This window comes from Parambassis ranga, chromosome 6 (genome assembly GCF_900634625.1).
Source record: "Parambassis ranga chromosome 6, fParRan2.1, whole genome shotgun sequence".
NCBI lineage: Eukaryota > Metazoa > Chordata > Actinopteri > Ambassidae > Parambassis > Parambassis ranga.
This window is the reverse complement of record NC_041027.1, coordinates 13,293,709-13,313,733: the sequence shown is the minus strand read 5'-3', so window position 1 is coordinate 13,313,733 and position 20,025 is coordinate 13,293,709. Positions and strand designations below refer to the sequence as shown.

General features: G+C 46.9%; 1 protein-coding gene across 8 annotated transcripts in view; it reads right to left on the bottom strand.

Annotated features, from left to right (window-relative positions):
• Window positions 1–232: 232 nt before the first annotated feature.
• Window positions 233–20,025, bottom strand: part of myocd (myocardin) — an 87,974-nt gene continuing 68,181 nt past the window's right edge. For 2 of the 8 annotated variants that reach the window (XM_028408184.1, XM_028408185.1), the window contains exons 4-14: window positions 11,542–11,607; window positions 5,642–5,826; window positions 4,470–4,574; window positions 4,059–4,369; window positions 3,819–3,975; window positions 3,215–3,745; window positions 2,655–3,137; window positions 2,426–2,572; window positions 2,025–2,147; window positions 1,414–1,471; window positions 233–1,307 (exon numbers count right to left, since the gene is read on the bottom strand). In XM_028408184.1, coding sequence (XP_028263985.1) covers window positions 691–1,307; window positions 1,414–1,471; window positions 2,025–2,147; window positions 2,426–2,572; window positions 2,655–3,137; window positions 3,215–3,745; window positions 3,819–3,975; window positions 4,059–4,369; window positions 4,470–4,574; window positions 5,642–5,826; window positions 11,542–11,607 — 2,783 coding nt within the window. In that variant the 3' untranslated portion in view covers window positions 233–690. Of the gene's footprint in view, window positions 1,308–1,413; window positions 1,472–2,024; window positions 2,148–2,425; window positions 2,573–2,654; window positions 3,138–3,214; window positions 3,746–3,818; window positions 3,976–4,058; window positions 4,370–4,469; window positions 4,575–5,641; window positions 5,827–11,541; window positions 11,608–15,502; window positions 15,897–20,025 lie in introns of those variants that run through there. The other 6 variants (XM_028408189.1, XM_028408188.1, XM_028408191.1 and 3 more) reach the window with 6 other exon arrangements.

Sequence of the window (20,025 nt, the reverse complement as noted above, 5' to 3'; positions counted from 1 at the left end):
CTCCCTCCATTTTTTTTATCTTGTGGATAAATACTCGTGAAAATATTGGATTTTTTTTTAAGAAAAGAAAAAAGGTCCTTCATTTTCTACACACACATTCTAAGCTGAAGCAAACGGTGACAGGTGTGTATTAAAGCTAGAGGTGCAGAGTGAGTTTTCTTTATCATATTTACATCAAATAATAAACCGAGTACATAAACCGTGTCCTCTCCCACACCACTGAAAAACCATCTGTGGTATTTACAACATGGCCGCCGGCAAAGCAATCCAATTCACCTTGTAGTTCCTTGTTTTTTTTTTTTCCAGTAATACAAACATAGACACAGAGAGTATACAAAGGTTGTCAAATAGTGTCTTCAAGTCTAGCTGGTGTAACACTGTGTTGGCATGAAGCGCTGCGATCACATCCTTCCGTTATAGCCTGTACAAGTCCTCCATGTGTCCAATGTCTTACTTACGTGGGATTTCTGCATCGTCGTCGTCCCTAAAAGGACAAAGATGGGATCATAAAGCACCTGGTCTTTTTATGGGTGTGAGGACAACACGAGAGCATCAACGATAATTCTTAGCCGTCAGTCTCTGGGTGTCGGCTGATGGTCTCCATAAAGGGATAAGTTCAATAGTTCTTTGGTGTCATAGCTGGTAAAAAAAAAAAAGCTGGTTGCTAGCACGTCGCTAACCAGGTGGTGTTCACCACTGCTCCAGGTGGAGGTCCATGGCAGAGTTCAAGTTAATGTCTGTTACATCCAGGAACTCTGTGTTAAAGATGCTGGGCCCGCTGGGCGGAGCCACGCTGAAGGCGGTGGCGGAACTGGGCGGCGTCAGGTCCAGCCACTCCATCGTTTCCCACGGCGTCTCGCTGAAGGTCATGCTGACCATCCCCTGCACCTCGGAGGACGCCTTGGTGCTGATGGGAGACAGAGGGGTGTCCATCAGATCTCTGCCGGTCAGAACTTTGTCCTGGTGGTGAGGATGGCGGTGGTGGTGGTGGTGGTGGTGGTTGTTGTTGTTGTGGGGGCTGCTGTACGCTTCGCCGTCTCTGTTCCCTTCGTCTTCGTGGCCCCCGTCCTCAGCAGACATCTTCAGAAGGGCCACCTCTCCCCCGCGGCCGATGGGACCGCCTAGCAGAGTCTCCAGGTTGCTCTCTACGATGTGATAGGCTGAGTGGTCGTAAGCGAGCTGGTGATCGTAGTGGCGGTGGAACCTCGGGATGAGGAGGCCGTGGCACCCTGGGGACACAGTAATGTGAGGCACAACTTTGGTTACACAGGACCTCTCCCTCTCTTCTCTGGCGTTAGCTGGCATCTCTTAAAGAGAGAGAGGAGAGGAGGGAGGGTCACAGCAGGAAGTGGACTCTACAGCTGTCAATCATCCTCTTTACTCTGGAGGGCTAATGCAGAATGTTCTCCTTACCTCCACTCTCTATGAGCACATCCAACAGTTCATCCATCTGCTGGCTCCGGGTCATTTGCTGAAACAGTGATAGAATGTTTTTTTTCAGATTTGAATCCCATTACTTTAAAGGATCAGATATTGATCAGTGTGAGCTGTCAAGCAGATTACAGAGACGAGCAGAATGGAGTCGTGGTCGTACAAACTTCTCTTGCAGACACAAGGCCGAGCACGGCCCCAGCATGAACTGCTATTTGGAATATGACATCAAATCCTATCGGTAAATGCTAATGCTAACGGTTCCATATTCAAATGTGTGCTTTAAATGTTTATTTAGCATTGAGCTAAATGCTAAATGCTAAAGAATTACAGGCTACGTCTGCCTCCGTGTGAGTGTTTGTACCACGGACACACCAGTCCACCTCAGACATGGTAAAGGGTGTAAAGTTAGTGCAGTGAACAAAGCGATGGATTAAAAATAAACAGAGGTGCGTCACAGGTGATCAGAGTCGACAGGAGGACGGAGTGGAATTAGAGCAACGCCAAAAAAAAAAAAAAAAAAAAAAAGGTAAAATAAATCAAATGTCCGGCCAGCCATCTCTACTGAAATTTAGCACGGATTGGAGTTTTACCTGCTTGACTGCATCCTCATAGCATGGGGGCTGTCTTAAGTCAGATGCATCTGAATCTGAGCTACTGAAGGCAGGGGGAGAGACCTGGCACTTAACATGCCGAGGAGACGGCAATACTGACATCTATATGAGAAATGAGTGAGAAGTGACATTAGCAGACCCAATGTGAAGATAAAAAAAAAAAACTACAGATCAGGCCCTCCTGTGTAAAACTGGGATGGCGTCGCGCCCCTTTGTAAAGGTGAAGTCACTGAAGGAATGTGTGATGGAGACAGATATGACAGGAGTGACCTCAACACAAACGACAGATCACAAATGAATAGAAAAGAGGGAAACGGTTAACGTGAGGTGACCCAGGTGGAGTACATGGCGCTGGTTATGATGTCGACATGCTGCGTTACCTTTGGTTGCATACTCTGGCCGTCAGCCTTGGCGGAGCCGCTGTGGTTGAGGCCGCAGTCGGCGGAGCCGGGGTAGACGCCCTGAAGGCTTCTTTGGTCAGAGGGATAAGAACAGTTCACCGGCGGACCCCCGCTCTTCTGCTGCATCTGGAAACACCACGTGCAGCTTTAGCACCATGCTGGTGACACTACAGTCTATAGCTGGTGATTGTTTTTGAATTGTTGTTACCTGCAGGTTGCGTGCTCTGCCGTTGCCCTGGGTGTGTGGGTGGCTGCAGCCGTCTCTCCCCAGCGGAGGGGACAGCAGGTAGGGATTGTTAGGAGAGGACGGCTGGGGGCTGCTGGAAGGTTTCCCAATGGGTGAGTCTTGTGGCGAGCACTGCGGGCTGAGGAAGGCGGACATAGTGGACGGGCTGCTGGTGGAATGGCCTCCATCCATGCATTGCTGTCCACCCATGTTGGCCATGGAGTGTCCGATGTTCTCCAAGCAGCTGCCCGCAGGGCTCTTGAGCTGTTTGGGAGAGGACAGAGGGCAGCTGGAGGACAAGGACATGGGCTCCTGCTTGATTGTCACTCCAAAGAAATGTTGGCCCATCATGGCTTGATTCTGCTGCTGGAGGTGCATGGAGGGGTGAGGTGGAGGAGGCGCAGCGTCCTGTGTGGCTCCATAGCAGCGTTTCCTCTTGTGGAGCTGCATCTTCAGCTCTTCAACCTGCCGAAGAAAGAAGACCAGGTCAAACATGGAAGCTGTGAGGTTTCATCACATGACTCTGACGCTCGCTCCCCTACCTGTCTCTGCTCCTGGTGCAGCTTCCACGTCAGCTCCTCGATCACCTTCTGCTTCTCCACCAGCATCTTATCTTTTTCAGCGTCCAGACCATCCATGCTTCCACCCTCCCCTGCCCTCGCTCCACCCGCTCCTGCTCCTCCCCCCAGGCCGTCCTCCATCCCGAGCTGAGCTGGGGACGGTTGCAGTGCGAACTGTGTGGGCGAGGACATGGGCACGTCGCTGAAGCTGTCGGGGAGCGAGCCGCTGAGAGAGAGCTCAGAGGAGGCTGGCGAGATGGGCGGGGTGGAGGATGTGCTTGGGTATGGGTAGTATCCTCCCTGCGACAGAGCGCTGGAGGAGGATGGGGACTGATAGGAAGACATGGACCCTGTAGGTGTGACAGGGAAGGTCACGGTGGTGATGTCAGACGATCCTGAAGGCGAGGAGCCGGCGTTGGAGTCCTTGAAGGGCCGGAGTCGCTCGATGAGGGCGGTCTTGGTGCCTGAGACGGGCATGCCTCGAATACGCAGGTGCTGCCTGAGCTCTGAAACCTGACAGAGCAAAGCTGGATTAGATACATCTGTAAACCCACAGAACTGTTAATCTGAGCTTAATTCCACCTACTTTTAGGTCATCCAGATTAGCTGGCAGCGGTCCAGGTTTGACTGGTGAGATGTTGCTTTGGTTGGGATACGAGTTCTTGACCGGAGAGGACGAGTTGCTGTTGACTGTGCTGGATGGACCACTGGAACCACAAGCTGATAACTGCTCACTGGATGCTCTGCAACGGGAAAGATTTAAGAGTTAAGCACACCCCCGATGGATATTTATCAATGAGCTACAATCAGAGTGTCTCTGACGTACTTCTGGGTGTGGGCCGGTGGGTGTGGCTGGTAGCTGAAGGCCGGCTGTCTCTGCTGGGCCTGCGCCTGCGGAGCGTGCTGCTGCTGCTGCTGCGTCTGTGAGTGTGCGTGAGCATGCTTCTGCTGGCTGAGGATCTGCAGTTGCAGGAAGAGCTGCTGCTGCTGGAGGAGTCGGGCGTAAGCCGAGTCCATGGGCGGAGGGGACTTCTCTGCCTTCTGGTCCGGAGGAATGTACTGGTGGTACTTGAGCTTCTTCACTTTGGGCTTCACATCTTTGGGCTTCTTGTGTCGGTTCTTGTCTGACGTCTTGGACTGTTGTGAAGAGAAGGAGGGCAAGACGGTGTGTGAGAGACATTCACGGTGTGTAAAACATGTACAAGAGAGGCGGAGGAAGGTTCGGGGACTGGCTGACCTTGACAATAGCAGGAACTGGAATTGGAGGAGTAGCCTGGCAGTTGTTCCCACCAGTGAGCCCTTCATCCTGGCTTTGGTCAGGGGGGTCTCTGGTTGCACCACCCTGTCCGAAAATTTTAAAAAAACGGGATTAAATCCAGCCTGGGTGTTCCACTGCATCACATCTTTAGCAGTTTTGACCTTTATTAACGAGGTCAACGAGCACTAAAACAGATGCAGCTGGTGATATTGACTCTGAGTGGACAACATGGGCTCTCGCTTGGCGATAAGAGCAATAAAAACGTTTGCAGTCAGGGTATAAAAACAGCACATTACAAGTGTTGTCCAGCCCTACAGAGCTGTTACCATGGTGATCCTCTTTGACTCTGAGCATCACATGAAATTATGCATATTTATGTTATTCTTTAACAACCAGCTTAGCTTAGCCCAATTCCTTGATTATATACCACATGAACCCACTTTGACCCAATGCTCCATCACATCAATTGAGTATAAGGACGGTGTAACTTTTTGCATTGTAAAAGATCAATCTGCCGTGATTGCAGGCGTCAGGACTCATGTGGATCCTGGTGAACCACATACAGAGAACACAGAGGAGGAGGGGCCCTTATTCTAAACACTAAAGATACAGTTTGCTTTATTTGTTCTGTTTAGAATCTTCATTCTAACCAGTTTATTCTCGGAGCTGTTTTATAGTACCCACCCCACTGACAGACGCCTGGTGTAATAAAAGTGAAAGATTTTGTTTACCTATATATTTTACTGGGCCTGTTTGTTTCTTCTCTGGCTGCAGAATGTATTTACTGTAAACAGACCTCTCACACTGACGTGACGCAGACAGAGCTGATGACTCATTTAAGTCGCAGAGATATAAACAACTGCACTGCGGCCCGATTTTCATTCAAGTGGCCGTTACTGACGCTGACCGTTAGAATGAGGTCACTGTGAGTGAAAGGTAAGCAATGAGGATATAAAGGCAGCTGTGAGATGGTTCAGTATCCAGGAATCTGACACCTGTCTGGTTCAAGTCAGTCCAACCGTCAGCGGGGTGCTGAGGAGGGCAAGTGCAGTTTGCTCTGCAACCATAGGGGGGCAGGAGAAGCAAAACATTGGCAGAGAGACAGAGACGGAGGAGGAGGAGGACGAGGAGGCTGTGAGTTTTTTTTATACCTGTGGTGGGCTGGTGAGGGCAGGTGAAGAGGAGGAGGAGGCCGTGCTGCCGACAGCCTCAGATGAAGGGCAGGCGGAGCCCTGCGACTCATCGCTGTGGTGCTGCTCTGGAGACAGGCTCTCACTGCTGCTGTCCTCCTCGAATGCATAGGAGTCCTCTTGCTTAGGGAACTTGCCATGGTTTACTATAAAAGAGGGACAAACAGAGGCATCCTCAAAAACTGTGTGTGCTGCAATCTCTGCAGTGTGACAACAAACCGAGGAGGTAAATCCTCCTGCAGGCACAGTCAAGACATAGGACAAGACATACGCGATACAAGACAGATTAATAACCAATCAATCAAACGTTTTGTGCAGGTAAGTGCGATTAGTGTCACCCACACCTCCACAGATGATTGTTAAGCCAAAAAGGAGGCATGTCAAGTGAGAGCAGTGTTATCATCTAAAAACAATACATCAGACGTAAAACTGAAATAAATATGGAAAATGTGATGATGTGTGAGTCCTCAGTCTTTAAATCAAAAGCTCGCTTACAGCCTTTATTAAACCACTGTAAGGAAAAACAGTAGAGTCTGCCAAAGCTGCAGTAAACAGGAATTAACTCTTCATTTCAGATGGAGCTTGAGAGTGTGTGTGGATTTATTTATGTGCTGGCTGGACTCAATGTATGTGTTCATAAGTATTCACACGCTGCCCGGCTGTCACTGACACCTCGTCCTGCACTCAGCTCAGAGGTGTTACGCTGCACGGGTGAGAGATGGACACGACACGCTTTACCACCGAGCGCGCTCCGATTGGTCGGCCTGATACGGAACACAGCCCTGATTGGTGCAGCTAAGAGCAACTATCTAACAGGGCTGGAGGGGACAGAGCCAGGACAGGGAGGTGGTAAAAAGGCTGGTGTGTGTGTGTGTGTGTGTGTGTGCAGGGGTATAAGATTCTCTTTTTGTATCCAAACATGTGACAGGCTGGAACAGACCCTGGTTTCAATCACAGTACCAGGCTCGTTCTGTTCAACTCAATGACCTTGCAATGCACACACACACAAACACACACACACAAACACACACAGCTTTGTGTTGATTGTGTATGAATGTGCTCGTCCTGCTGCTGCATTTTTCTACCTCCTGTTTCTTTGACTCTTAATTCGATGTCACCAGGAGATTGAGTTGGCAGAATTACAGGAAATCTGCACCCCGCTACACTTCCGCTTCTTAAGTGGCTGGTTTCGAAGTTATGGCAGGTCACGCAGTTTCCAGAATTACCAGACAGAGGTTGAAACGATCATGGGGAGTGTTGCATGGGGAGATATAGAGCTTTAAGGTGAGGGGTTAATGCTACAGCCTGGTCCTGTCATGGAGCTTTGTAGGTGGCTGACAGGAGCCAGTTAAGCAGAGACAAAAGGATGGTGGCGGAGGGTGGAGGGTGGAGGGATGTTGAGGCAACATACACACACAGGTACGCCCACACATACTGTACACAAGGATGCACTCAAGTTCAAACACACACTGCATACTTCTGAGGAAATAAAGGGTGGAACCAAATACAGCTGCTGTTCATCTCAATAAACGGAGCCCCCCCCGGTAGTGTAAACCAGCTGACTGCAGCCCGCCGCCTCCTTTACACAACATGTTTACTGGAAGCTCAAGGGGGCAAACATAAAACTGCTAAAACACCAGAGTCTAAAGAGCTCTGCCAAGAGTGATATAGAGTGAGTGAGGAACATGTTGGGGAGGTTCGAAGGCAAACAGAGCGAGGTCAGGGGCGGCGCAGAGCGACGGCTCGGACCCCGACGCTTCGCACGGCGTTAAATCATCGCTGTGTCCAAGCATAGATGCTCTGCATGTCTTTACATCAAACAGCGGAGGGGGGCGGAAATCTCAAGATGGGCTGAGTCTACAATACGCATTTGTAAACACTGATTCTAAGATCAGAGTCTGGGAGGAAAACTAGTGTTTTCAGCATTAATAACAACCTTCAGATCACATAAAACATGATACAGACTGACAAAAAGTGAAGGTCTTCAAATCCTTTCCAGGGATTCATCTTTAATTAAAGTGATAATTGACTTAGTTAATGTATGCATACACATAACAACACACAGAGTCAGTCAGGGGAGCGGCGGTGTTAAAGGCGGGTCACACTACACGGCAGCGTCTCTTCGCTGATACCTGTCGCTCTGACGGCAGAGTCTAGGGGAATGATATTCTTTTGGACCAGCTCCAGGGGCCCCGGCCTGAGAGCCAGCTTCTGATTCAGGTCCTTGGCGAGCCGTGCTCGCTTTAGCCTCATCTGGGCCTCCAGAGAGGAGCCGTCTGAGGCCGGGTCTAAATAACACAGAGCAGGACCACAACGTGAGGACACAACACTGCGCAAACACGTCACCATGAGGTTCAGTTCAACACAAACTCTAGAAAAAAAAATCCAGAACTGATGTATTATGTTATGTTGAGCTGGCCATGTGTGCGCTTTATGGGGGCGGATGCTAATGAGCATGCTCAACAATGTGAGCGCCATGTTTTGCTGTTAGTCCTCCTCCTTTGTCATGATGGACGACTCCCTTCCAGTGTGTCAGTTTGGATAGATTATATAGAAAGCCTTTTGATTCCTGGCAGGACGTTATTAAAGAGAGAGAGAGAGAGACCATGACCTGGCTGTTAACCCTCGGGGCCTCCACTGCCTCACTTGAAAGACGAGTGAGAAGTAAAAAGATGAACGGTGCCCTGTAGGAATGTACCTGCTGGATGAACTCTTAAGACCCTGATGGTCACAGATCTATTTCTTCGGTTTACATTCTTTTACTTCAAAACATTTACTTGGATTTTTCCACTTTATTATGTAGTGTTTACTGAGGTATGTTGCACATAATCTGTTATTTTCTGCTCCAACTGACCAATTTTCAAAGTCTTATTTCTGTCATTTTCCCTCCACTCACATCCTCCTTCACCCTTCAATAATCAATATGTCTTCCTTCTAATATCTGCTCGGCTGCTCCCGTCCCAGTGCGGCCAGACACTTTTGAGTACTATAAAAATAAATGGAGAGGCTGTAATTAAAGGGCTGCAGCGGGTAAGATTTTCGACCTTCCACAATCTCTCACAGTTAAATCCAGGATAAATAATCATGGCTGCAGCAAACCTGGTCTGGCCTACAATCTATCCGCGGCACTCACAGGACTGATTACCCAGCAGAGAGCAGAGAGGAGAGCGCGGCACATCAGTTTGATTATCTGAGCGCGAGAAAGAGCAACAGCACTTATTTGGTCAAATATAATTTTAGTGGGATATTTCTTTGGGGGGGGGGGGGGGGGGGGGGTGACATGAGCCAAAAATACGTGAGCGATATTGAGCTTCGTGCCGGACAACTCGGTATTACTGTCCGATGAGAAATGGATCTGAAATGTAATGCTTCATGAGGAAAAACACGGTTTCATCAGGACTACGTGTAGCATTTTTTAAACATAAAATAAAGCAAATATTCCGCTTAATAGATCAGTCAAATCTGACATGTATGAGGAGAAAAGGATGGAGGAAAACACAGAGAGGGAGGAAGGATCTGATGAAGAGGAGAGAGATGACAAGACCCGAGGACGGATCTGTTTGCAATGCATGCTGGGAGAGAGAAGATACACAACATATATGGAGTGATCTGGCGTGTAGTCTTCCACAGACAGGAAGTGACGGCGCAGCCATCGGCTGCCAGTCGTGGTCGCGCCGGCGTCGTCATCCGTTTAGAACTCGGGCGCTCTAAAGCGTCCGTGGGCACGAGTGTAACACCATCAGGTGTGTGAAGCTGGCTTAGTACTACAACACACAGCGGTCTGTGCAAAACATATACCTGCTGACTGCATCTGTCAAATGTAAACACGACACTAAGAGGTAAGGCGTGCGGTGCATTAGGCGGGTCCCTTTATTTGGGTTTTCCATCTCCTCCCTGATTAAAGCGCTGCAAATGAAGATTTTAATGCACGCTGTAAGGCCACAGTAAACCTGCCGCTATTATCTTTATGAGGAAATATTAGATTGTGTGTGTGTGTGTGTGTGGAGGCAGACCTGTGGCCAACAGGCAGACAGTGTGCTCCTATGCAGGCCACACGCCAGTCAGGCCTGAGAGGCCGGGGTGGATTCTTCAACAGTCTAATAAACACCAGATGTTCTCTGGGTAATATATACACAGACCCTGCGCCGTGTCCATCTAACCAGCAGGAAAAACACAGCCAGCATCTGAAGGATCACATCGACAGCAGCAGCAGGAGCAGGAGGAGCAGCAGCAGGAGGAGGAGGAGGAGGAGGAGGAGGATGCTGTGTCGCTCTGAAAAATGCCTTATTTTTGTACAATTCTGGGAGGACAGATGATGTTTTGTGGAGCGATAAGACATCTAGTGGGCGGGTGGAAGGAAACAAACGGCACAAATACAAATCCTCACAGCCTTTCTCAGATCTGCGCCACCGCCTGCAATCAGGAGATAAACAGCCAATTGAAAGTTCTTTTTTAAAAGAGGGCTTGGAGCCACGCTGGCCAATTGGGTTTCTCCTTGCTTGCTTATCTGTGACAGACTCCTAGAAACTGATAGGGCCTCGCCGGGCCTCTGGATTCCGTTCCCCCGCACACTTACCAGCAGTTTATCTGCAGGCTGGAGCCTCTGTAAAATGGCAATCGGTGCCAGAGATATCATTCAACAAAATCCCTGGCCTGCAGTCCAAGTCCCCTTGTTGTTCCTGCAGGCGAGGAACCAACAAAAAAACAAAAAAAAAAACGACAAGCTGGCATCGCTCACTGCTCCCACGTTTGCCAAGATGACACAGCAGCGCTGCTTTAACGTTACAGGAGTGGATTAAATCTCAGTTTGTAGGTGGCGGTCTGATCTGGATATTTATTTCTCCTGCTGGCAGTCAAAGCTAAACAAATGGCGTCGCAGTGACCCGAGGAACACTGCAGGATTTCAGTCAGGTCAGGTCCACACGTTCTTGTCACCGTGACTGATGTGACATCAGTATAAAAGCCGCCGTCCCGCTCCACAATGCGGCGTTTGGGCGTGCGTCGGCTTTGATGCGGCGCTCTGCAGGCTCTGTGCTGTAAACAGGTAGCCTCTCAGGCCCCAGCAGTCACCATTTCTTCTGAGAGCATTCCTCAGCGGTCACTCACTGCTCTGCTCTGCCTGCCTGCTCTGCTGGCTGCAGCCACTATCTGCCTGACAAGCACATATATATATATATCCACTTGCCTTCTCTTTGTCTGCATCCACCTGTGGGTCTCTGGATCTGCTTCCCCCTCTGCTCTTTTAGCTGCGTTCTTCTCTTCCACCCTGCCTGTCTTTGTCACGACGCCATTTTACATCAGTTACAGACTCCACCTGCTGACTTCTTTCTCTGCTTTTAACGGTTTTTACAGTTTCATTTCCAACCTGTAACATGTCAGACTCAACGATCTGATTCACGTGAAGCTCTGGGAGACGGTGCTTCTAGTGTAGTGTATGTATGTCCCACAATGCACCGCAACATCCACAGTGTTCTTAACATCATCTGACACAGTGTAGGTCACCTTTAGCTAACACAAGACAATGTTCGCAACAAGCTGGTTAACATACTTTAGCTTAGCCTAGCATCGAAAGAGATTTTTAGTTTGTTTTTTTTCATGACTAAAAAGTAGCAACAGAAACAGGTTGATTGTGATAAATGAGTGTTGCTGTTAAATTGGGCTTTAAAAAACGTTTGTGTCTGGGTGGAAGCATGAAGACAGATAAAACCGAAATTATCTCAATCACTAGACACAAGGGGGGGCTTGACCTTTCACCTGTATATCTTGTTACTAATTGGTATGCTATGCTCTTAATCCTGCCTCAGTGTGTGTGTGTGTGTGAGTGTGTGTGTGGCAGCTCAGTGCTGGAAGGCGTTACTCACGAGGCATGATGCCTTGGTCTGCCAGCTGCTCTCGTGTCCTCCTCTGCTGAAGTCTTAACTGTAGGACTGGAGTGGGGTGGGGTAGAGTGGGGTGGGTGGGGGAGGAAGAGGAGGACAGAGTGAAGAAAAGGGGAAAGATGAAACGGAGAGATGAAGTGAGGGACAGATGAGGGACAGAGGGACAGCAGGAAAAGACTGATTCAAGCCACTTTATATTCAAAATACGGGCGAAATTCTGTATGTGTACATATATGAATGTATCTATGCATACAGAACACACACACACACACACACACACACACACACACACACACACACACACACTGCTTGCTCACAAATATTTCTGTGAGCAGGATGTAGGGAATGATAAACACAGCTCCTGGCTTTTAAACAGATCTGCTCTGCAGTGTGTGGTCCACGGCGTGTGCACACGTTCCTCTGTGTGTGTGTGTGGAAGTGGACGAGGTGGAAGCTTGAGGTCATAAACACAGAGCCTCCTCCATGTCTGTTAGTCTGTGACTCTTTTGCTCTCTTTCTCTTTCTTTGTGTGTTTTAACTCCCCGCTGTTATCTGAAGGTCTCTCACTGGAGATTCTGGATCTGACACACAAGCATGAAGCGTTCCTCCTTTTCCGCTGGGCCCTAATCGCCTTCTCCTCGTCTGCTTTGGATTGTTAATTATCGAGCTCAGGTGGTTTATATTCTGGCAGCTCTGGTTTTATGAATTTCCTCAATCCCACTTTTCTTTCTTTGATGTAACGACTTTGACTGGACATCAACGAGCTTGGGCGCTGCATCATCGTAGCTCTCTCTCTCTCTCTCTCATGGGAGAGCACCTCCATTATGTAACACCAGGCCCTTCCCTTCATCTAACATCTGCTTTAGTTTACAGAGAGCAGGTCGTGACCTGCTGGTCGCAGCATCATGGAGAGCTAACGCAGGCATTAGTTGCTGACTGGAAGTTGACCATAACATGTAACTGATACAACTTCTGTCACAAGAAAGAGAGCGTCTACCGTCACGCAGCCTCTTCTGTGGGGAAAAAGGAGTCGATTCTGTGTTAGCTGTACCTCTTTGCATCGCTTCATATTGCTCTATATTACTTCACGCGTTCATTTTAAAACAAGCTAATGAGACAAGATATGCTAACAGTCATCTAGCACCATTAACACGAGATGTGGCTGCTCTGTATTATGTTTACTGACAGGTGATCAATAACTCTGCCTGAAAAAGCACAGCAGCTGCTATTTAATCTGCCCAAAAAAAAAAACTCACAGAGAGCAAAGGGCTGCCCGTCCTGATTGCAGAGTGTACATGTCATAGAAAGAGGACCTGAGCCATGTCTGTGTAATCACAGATCACTGAACCATACTCTGCCTCTCTCTCTCTCTCTCTCACTGTTGACTTTGAAACTCAAGACATTTGTTTCAACTTGGGTCTTTGTTGACAACAAAGGACACACAAATCCACAGCCGCATTTACACATTTTCAGATTTATAGTGAAAATAAATTATCATTTGGCCCAGTTTGCTCTGGTGGAGTGCCGATAATTACACCAGCCAGCGGAGTGATATTGTGATTTATCGTCCGCCTGCCTGCGCCTCACACACACATTCACAGCCACCACATGAGAAAGACACAGCCTAATAATAACACCACGCTTTTGCACTTAAAACTCCAACAACTTAGCTACAGAGCTCGCCGCTTGCATTTGTTACTTGGATTCTCCTGAACTTTCCGTTAAGCAGGAATGTGTTCGCGACAGATGTATTAGCGTCACTGTATAACTTCTAATAAACAGGTATTTCTAAATGAAGCATTGGGTTTATTTTAGTCTAATACCTCTGCATGCACTAAAAAAAAAAATCCACCTTAAAACAGGATTTTCTCAGAGCCTGAGAATGGAAAGAGATGATGGAGGGTATCACAAGCTGATTTGTCATATTACTGCTTATATTAGACACCAGATGAATACACCTTTTGTTGTTTATTAAGGTTTAAGCTACATAAATATAACAAACACTGTATTACACATGGTGGCTGAGGGTGTATAACCTTTATCTTACCCATATGTTTAGCCATGTAGCTTGTATTTTGGAGCACCCCTTGTGGTGTAAAAGCTTTGTTATGTCTAAAAATCACAATAAAAAAGTAACAATTGTACATTAACCAATGCTAAACAGCAGATTTTGTGCAAAGGGACAGTACAAAGAGCGGAAAAACATAGTTCTCCATCTCTTTCTGCGCAGGTGAAGCCCACACATTCTGCACTGGGTGTGGTATCTGATTCAAAACAGGTGTGTCCTAAAGACGGACGGCTGACTTGTCACTCACACCTTGAGGTATCAATCTGACGCCTCTGTCGTCCTGTTATGTAATGACACTGAGCTCAAGAGCTCCCGCCGCAGCCGTTTGAGCTGTTAATCAAATCGGCATGAGAACTGGTCAGTGACACACACACACACACACACACACACTCACAAAACATTCTGCAGTCTGCAGGGAGCACTTAAATGAGATCTTTATCTCTCTTTTAGCTTCAGCCATGCAGCAGCGGTTCCCATGGCTTTGACAGTTTAAGGGGCGACAATTGCTGGTCTGCGCAGGGCGCTGGATGTGTAACGTGAGCCGCCGGTTTTCTTAAAGAAAACTGTAAAAACTCGCACAGCGAGATCATCTCAGACGCCTTCTGTCATCAGCAGTTAACACCGAGAGATTTATGGAATATTTTACTTCGCTTACGCACAATATTTCACCCATGCACTCATAACTCAGCTCAGGCAGTCTTGTTGCTCGTATCATCCGTCTGAATCTTTTAACAGACTTTACTGTATCTCTACATCTGTGCCTTATTAACCAGAAAAAGAGCCATATGCCAGTCAGACCCCTAAAGTCAGCCACCTCTGCAAAAGCCTCTCCAGCCTCTCGTGTTCCCCGGAGCACCAGGGATCATTTCCCACCCTGCTGATGTGCTCTAAACAACCGAAGAGGAAAAGCGTCATTTAGCCTGCCATTTCTGGAAAGTAATTACAGCTCGCAGGCAAAGTGGAAGTAAGAAGCGCAGCCGCTCTTTAACACTTGCAGCCGTGGGAGCTGCTGCCTTTTTGTGGGACTTCGTGAATATCAAGGTTCCAGCTGCTGCTGCCACCATCAGTTACATTTTCTTCAGAGAGATGGCAGTGTTGTTCAGACTACACACACACAGAGCACAACACACAACCTGCAGCTATATAAGTGTGTATGAATGAGATATAGATGGAGTGTGTGTGTGCATGAGATATAGATGGATACAAAGCCACAACATGTGATGTGTGTTAAGAAGGGGTTAAATCAGTCCTCGCTCTCTTTGATACACACACACATACACACCACCACCACTACCAGGTTACAATGTAGCCATATTAAGATAACCTTTGACCCCTCTCCAGTTTCTAATCTCTTTTTATCAGAGCCACAGAGAAAGAAAAAGTGGCTGTCTTCCCTCACCGGCGGCAGCAGCAGCAGCAGCAGCAGGTTAGTGGCTGGCACAGAACAAGTGCACTAACCTGCCCGAGACATCAGCCTCACATGTCGTACATTTACGAGGAGGCGGTCGAACATCAAAGAACACGCCCAGAGGTAAATCCATTACACCGCGACAGGCAGCGTTGTTAGGTACTTTTAGGATTTCTGATTTACGCCGGCCTCGCTCAGGTATTCTCTGTGCCATCACATGCCAGCAGTATATTACACACACCTGTCACTTGGCTGGTGTTGCCGAGGAGCACCATCGTTGAGTGTCAACACAACTCATCCGTGAAGACAGATGAATGACATAATGTACACAGGACTGACTCTAAATGCCGAGTGCTGGCAGACAAAACTGTTTGCAAAGGCTTTGGAGAATAAACGCAGCTGTGCACAGAAAAGTGTTTGTAACACGCAAAAGAAAAGAGGTAACATGTCATCGTCGTAGGACTTACCTGATCTGAACTTGCTTCGTATCAGTATGGAGTGTTCAGAGCCCAGAAGAGTCATAATGCTCACAGTACAGTTCCAGTGTTTAAAAGTTGCAAAATAAAGTCACACACACTCGAGAACCGGTACACACTTCGACCCCGCTGGCTACCTCTGGAGCCCAGACTGAGCGGAGATGGAGCCTGCCTCATCAACAGCTTTAAAAGAAAACTTCTACAAGAAAAACCAAAACACACACTCTGGCTGTCTGTGTGCCTCTCAGCCTGTGTGCATATGAGCAGCAGCCGTCCACTCCGCCTGCTGCTTCCCCCTTCTCTGCTGTCTCTCTCTCCCTCTCAGTAGCTGATGTGGGAGCGTGAGTGTGTGTGAGTCTGCAGGCCAGATGAGGCTTTGGTCCCATCAAACTGAGAGCTCTGAGCAGGGCCAGGGACAGCACTGAGAGATATGCCCTTCTCGGGGAGGGGCTAACCAGCCAAAGTTTCCTCCAAGCCCCGCCTGTCAGAGCCCGGAGGCAGGACAGGGTTTGGCTGATGACTTCTTCCTCCCTTGCCACCAGTGTAAATATATCTGCCTATCAGCTGCACTGACTGTCATTAGAGAGGAGAGAGAGAAAGATCAAGATCAAGCGACTCAGAGGCAGATAGTGGAGCAGCAGTACAGCCGGGGGGGAGTGAGTGGGAAAAGCAGCGACGGCAACAAGTTTTACAACCTACCGCTACGCTAACATTTACTGAAGTTATTTCTACTGTATATCAGAAAACCAAAGAACCACAGATGCATGGCACCACTACGAACAATTAGATAAAATGGACAGATGGTTTAAAAGAGGAGTCAAAAAGCCATCCGTGTCAAGTTGGAAAAACCAAATTCGCACCCTAAACAATGGGTCAGTAATAGGGATGTCCCGATCAGGTTTATTTGCCCTTGAGTCCGAGTCTGAGTCATTTGATTTTGAGTATCTGCCGATACCGAGTCCCGATCCGATACTTTCAGCATTCTCTATAAAGGCACTCATTGCAGCAAAACTTGTGTGTGTGTGTGTGTGTGCCGCCACACTGGGAGATTTCAGACACGCAGCAGCTCATCGAGGTCTCGAACCCAGGACCTCTCGCGCCAAAAGCAACTGTCATACCCCTACACTACAAGACACAGAGCCACCCTGCACAGAAGGCGTTAACTTTGACAGCCCTAATAAATATATATCCGAGTCCTGATTGGGAGGTAACGTCCGATTCCGATCAGGTCTGAAATCACGTAATCGGGACATCCCTAGTCAGTAACCATATTTACCGTCGTTACAGTCGTTAGCCAGATAAGAACAAAGACAGAACGAAGAACAAAGTCAGGTAAGTCCTGGACATTAACAGAGGTTTACAAAGATCCAATGAAGGCCCACATATCAGCTGTATTCTCCACTTTTAGTGCTGCTTGGAGGAGCAGCGAGACATCTCATTTCCAGCCAAAAGAACTTAAGCATCTTAGACTTCATAGACGGACCATAAATACTCAACACTTCTCTTCTCATATCTCAAATGTTCCACAGGTTGTTAACCTCGTGCCAAAAACCAATGTTACCAATCAAACCAAACATAACAACAAATACAAGACACTGCTGCAATGATCCAAGCTCTAAGACTTTGCTCTTTCTTTCTCTCTGGGCCGGGTTTTGACATGTCTATGCAGAGTTGCCATTTGGCTTATTAATGCTTTTGGTACCAGATCGTCCACCATCATCTTGTTACCTGTTAAATGAAATCAGATACCACAGCTGAACATACACAGGAATAAAGTATAAAGCAAAATTATAGGAGCCAATTCATTTATGACCATCATTCTCTTGTTACATGAGTCAACCAGTAGGCAGTTATGTTATTGGCAGCATCACAGCATGTCCTCCAGCCTGGGATCCCCTCCTCCAGCTCTCACATACCAGCTCGACATTTGTCTGAGTTGAACTAAGCTCAGAGGACCGCTCTCTCTCCTCTGAGGGCAGCGTGGGCCAACTGCAGCACAGAGACTCCTAACTGTCTGTCAGCACAGGGTGTCAGCTGGACACATCGAGGGTTTCATTGGTTTCGATTTGAACGCTTTGTGGAATGCGACATTAAAACCATCTGTCTAAAAATCTGGCACATGTAAAAATGTTGTGGGAATGTCACTTATGTGTCCTTGTTTTAGTTGGACAGCAGGTGTCAAACGCTGCGATGTCCGCTGTTCCAGAGAGCTACCGTCTCACTAAACCCAGATTAAAGGGTTCAGTGATTACAGCTGAGAATGTGGGGAGGCTGAGCAGTGAAATACAGTACGTGTCCCTGGAGCGGTCTGACTTCCTGTCCTGACACTGCACAAAGGCCAGCTCAGGAAAATCACACCTTGTTTTAGGATAAACTCTTAATTTCTCTTGTCCAAGATTGTAAAAAAAAAAAAAGTCAAGCACCATTTTTATTAGATTATTTTAGTTGGTTCAGGACCAAGGAAGCTGAACTTGTTTTTTTAAGTGAGCTAATTTTTACCTAGAGTTGAAAAGAATTAAGTCTGAGCTGTAGACAGCAGGGATGTCAAACTCGTTTCTTTAATAGTGATTTAGAGAAAGCTACACTGCCGGTCCTCTTGAAGTTGCAATAGTGAACATTTTTCTATGTTGAAGTACAGACATTGATCACCTGACTCTCCCGTGGCTCCGAGGACTGACAGCACACAGTCTGTGATAGTTTAATTTGTAAGAAGTGTCATTGTTTTCTTTAATGAGCAGCACTTATGGCAACAATGGAACAAATGACAGCGTGAGTCTTTTAAAGTGACAAACCTGCAGAGATTCATTACTCCACAGCTCTATAGAAGAAAAAGAAACAACCCACTGTCATTGTGTATGTATATATGTGCCTTTTTTATGAATGGGTAAAGTGTTGTGTGCATGGACACATTAGAAATCACTTTTTTTTCCAGTGAATTGTTGCCTTTCCCACTTAAAGCCAGATATTTTTTGGATAAAAATGTTGAAAAAAGATACCTACCTACCTCAATTTTAGAATAAATATTACAATATTACTTTAGTTTAGTTTATTTACTTAATTTTATCTTAGTTTTTATCTTATTGCATGTTAATTGTCATTTGTTCTTTGTATGCACCAATCACCAAGGCAAATTCCTAGTAATGTGAACCCCCTTCACTTACATGGCAATAAACATGATTCTGATTCTGATTCTGATTCTGATTCAGTGTTTAAGGTCATATAGTGTTTTGTAGTGCCTGACCATTATTTTCTCTTGATTATGCAACGTTTATTTTGTCTCACAAAGCTATTTTTGCTCTTCTTTGCTCCTGTTTAGTGTATATATATATATATATATATATATATATATATATATATATATCCCCAATTATATGCCCATGTCCAACTAGACTTTGCCTTGGAAGTTATTATTCCAACCCTGCCCAAATACAAAGAATACCAAAAATATAAAAAAAAGGTCTTTCCACGCTGTGTAGAACGACACAGTGCTAATCAGACACTGGGAGCTCTGACCAGCAACAGCTGACTGCTCCTGCCTGACCAGCTATCCATTTTAATCTCTTCACACTATAAACACTGCTTGGCTTTTGTTGCCGAGGAGCCTCTACACACACCAGTGAGATGCGCACACTAAAACATGTAATAATTCATTGTAACAAATGATACGCCCTATCTGTTTGTTGTTAGCCTGCGCTCTGACGTGTGCTGGACCAAGTTCCAAAAACCCATACAATATACTCAAGTCAAATATTTACATAGAAGCTTCTAGGGCTGCAAATCTATTCTTGACATTCACGGGTGCATTTGTCTCGAGTGTGCGTTGAATGAACAGACACACAGGTGCACGTGTATACACACACAGACACACACACACACACAGACACACACAACAGTCTTAATTAGCAGGTGAAAGTGCTTAAAGGGAAGGTCTGTCAGAGGGTTTGACAGTGTACACACAGCGTTTCGGACAGATTCCTGAGGAGGTCACCCAGCCCTGGCTTAATCCTCCCCTTTAATTGGGCCCTATGTCAACGGACGTGACAAGTCTCATCTGAACTGTCTGGAGCCGCACGTGTGTGTCTGTGTATGTGTGATGAAAAGACAAAGATCAGACATAGCTTATAGTACATTTTGTGTATATGATAGACTGTACAATAAGTGTGCAGCTTGAGTGTCTGAAACTCACATTCCATAACACAACAGAACGTGTTTATTGGCCAACTGTGCAGACATCTAGATCAAAAAATTACTGTTAGTATTTTGGGTGATTTCTTGTGTTTTAGATAAAGCAGATGTGGCTCACTAAAAAGGGCCAAACTACACAAAATATCGTAAAATTAAGACTCAGGCGGGTATTATGGAGACTGTTTTTAAACAAGACTGTCACATGGACATTCCCGTCAGTTCCAGTTAAGTGATGAATCATTGTTACTATATGTAGGAAGGGAACTGTGTTGCCAACAGGAGCAGTCGTCACGTATTTTAAATACCATCTGTGGAATCCAGCTGTCCCC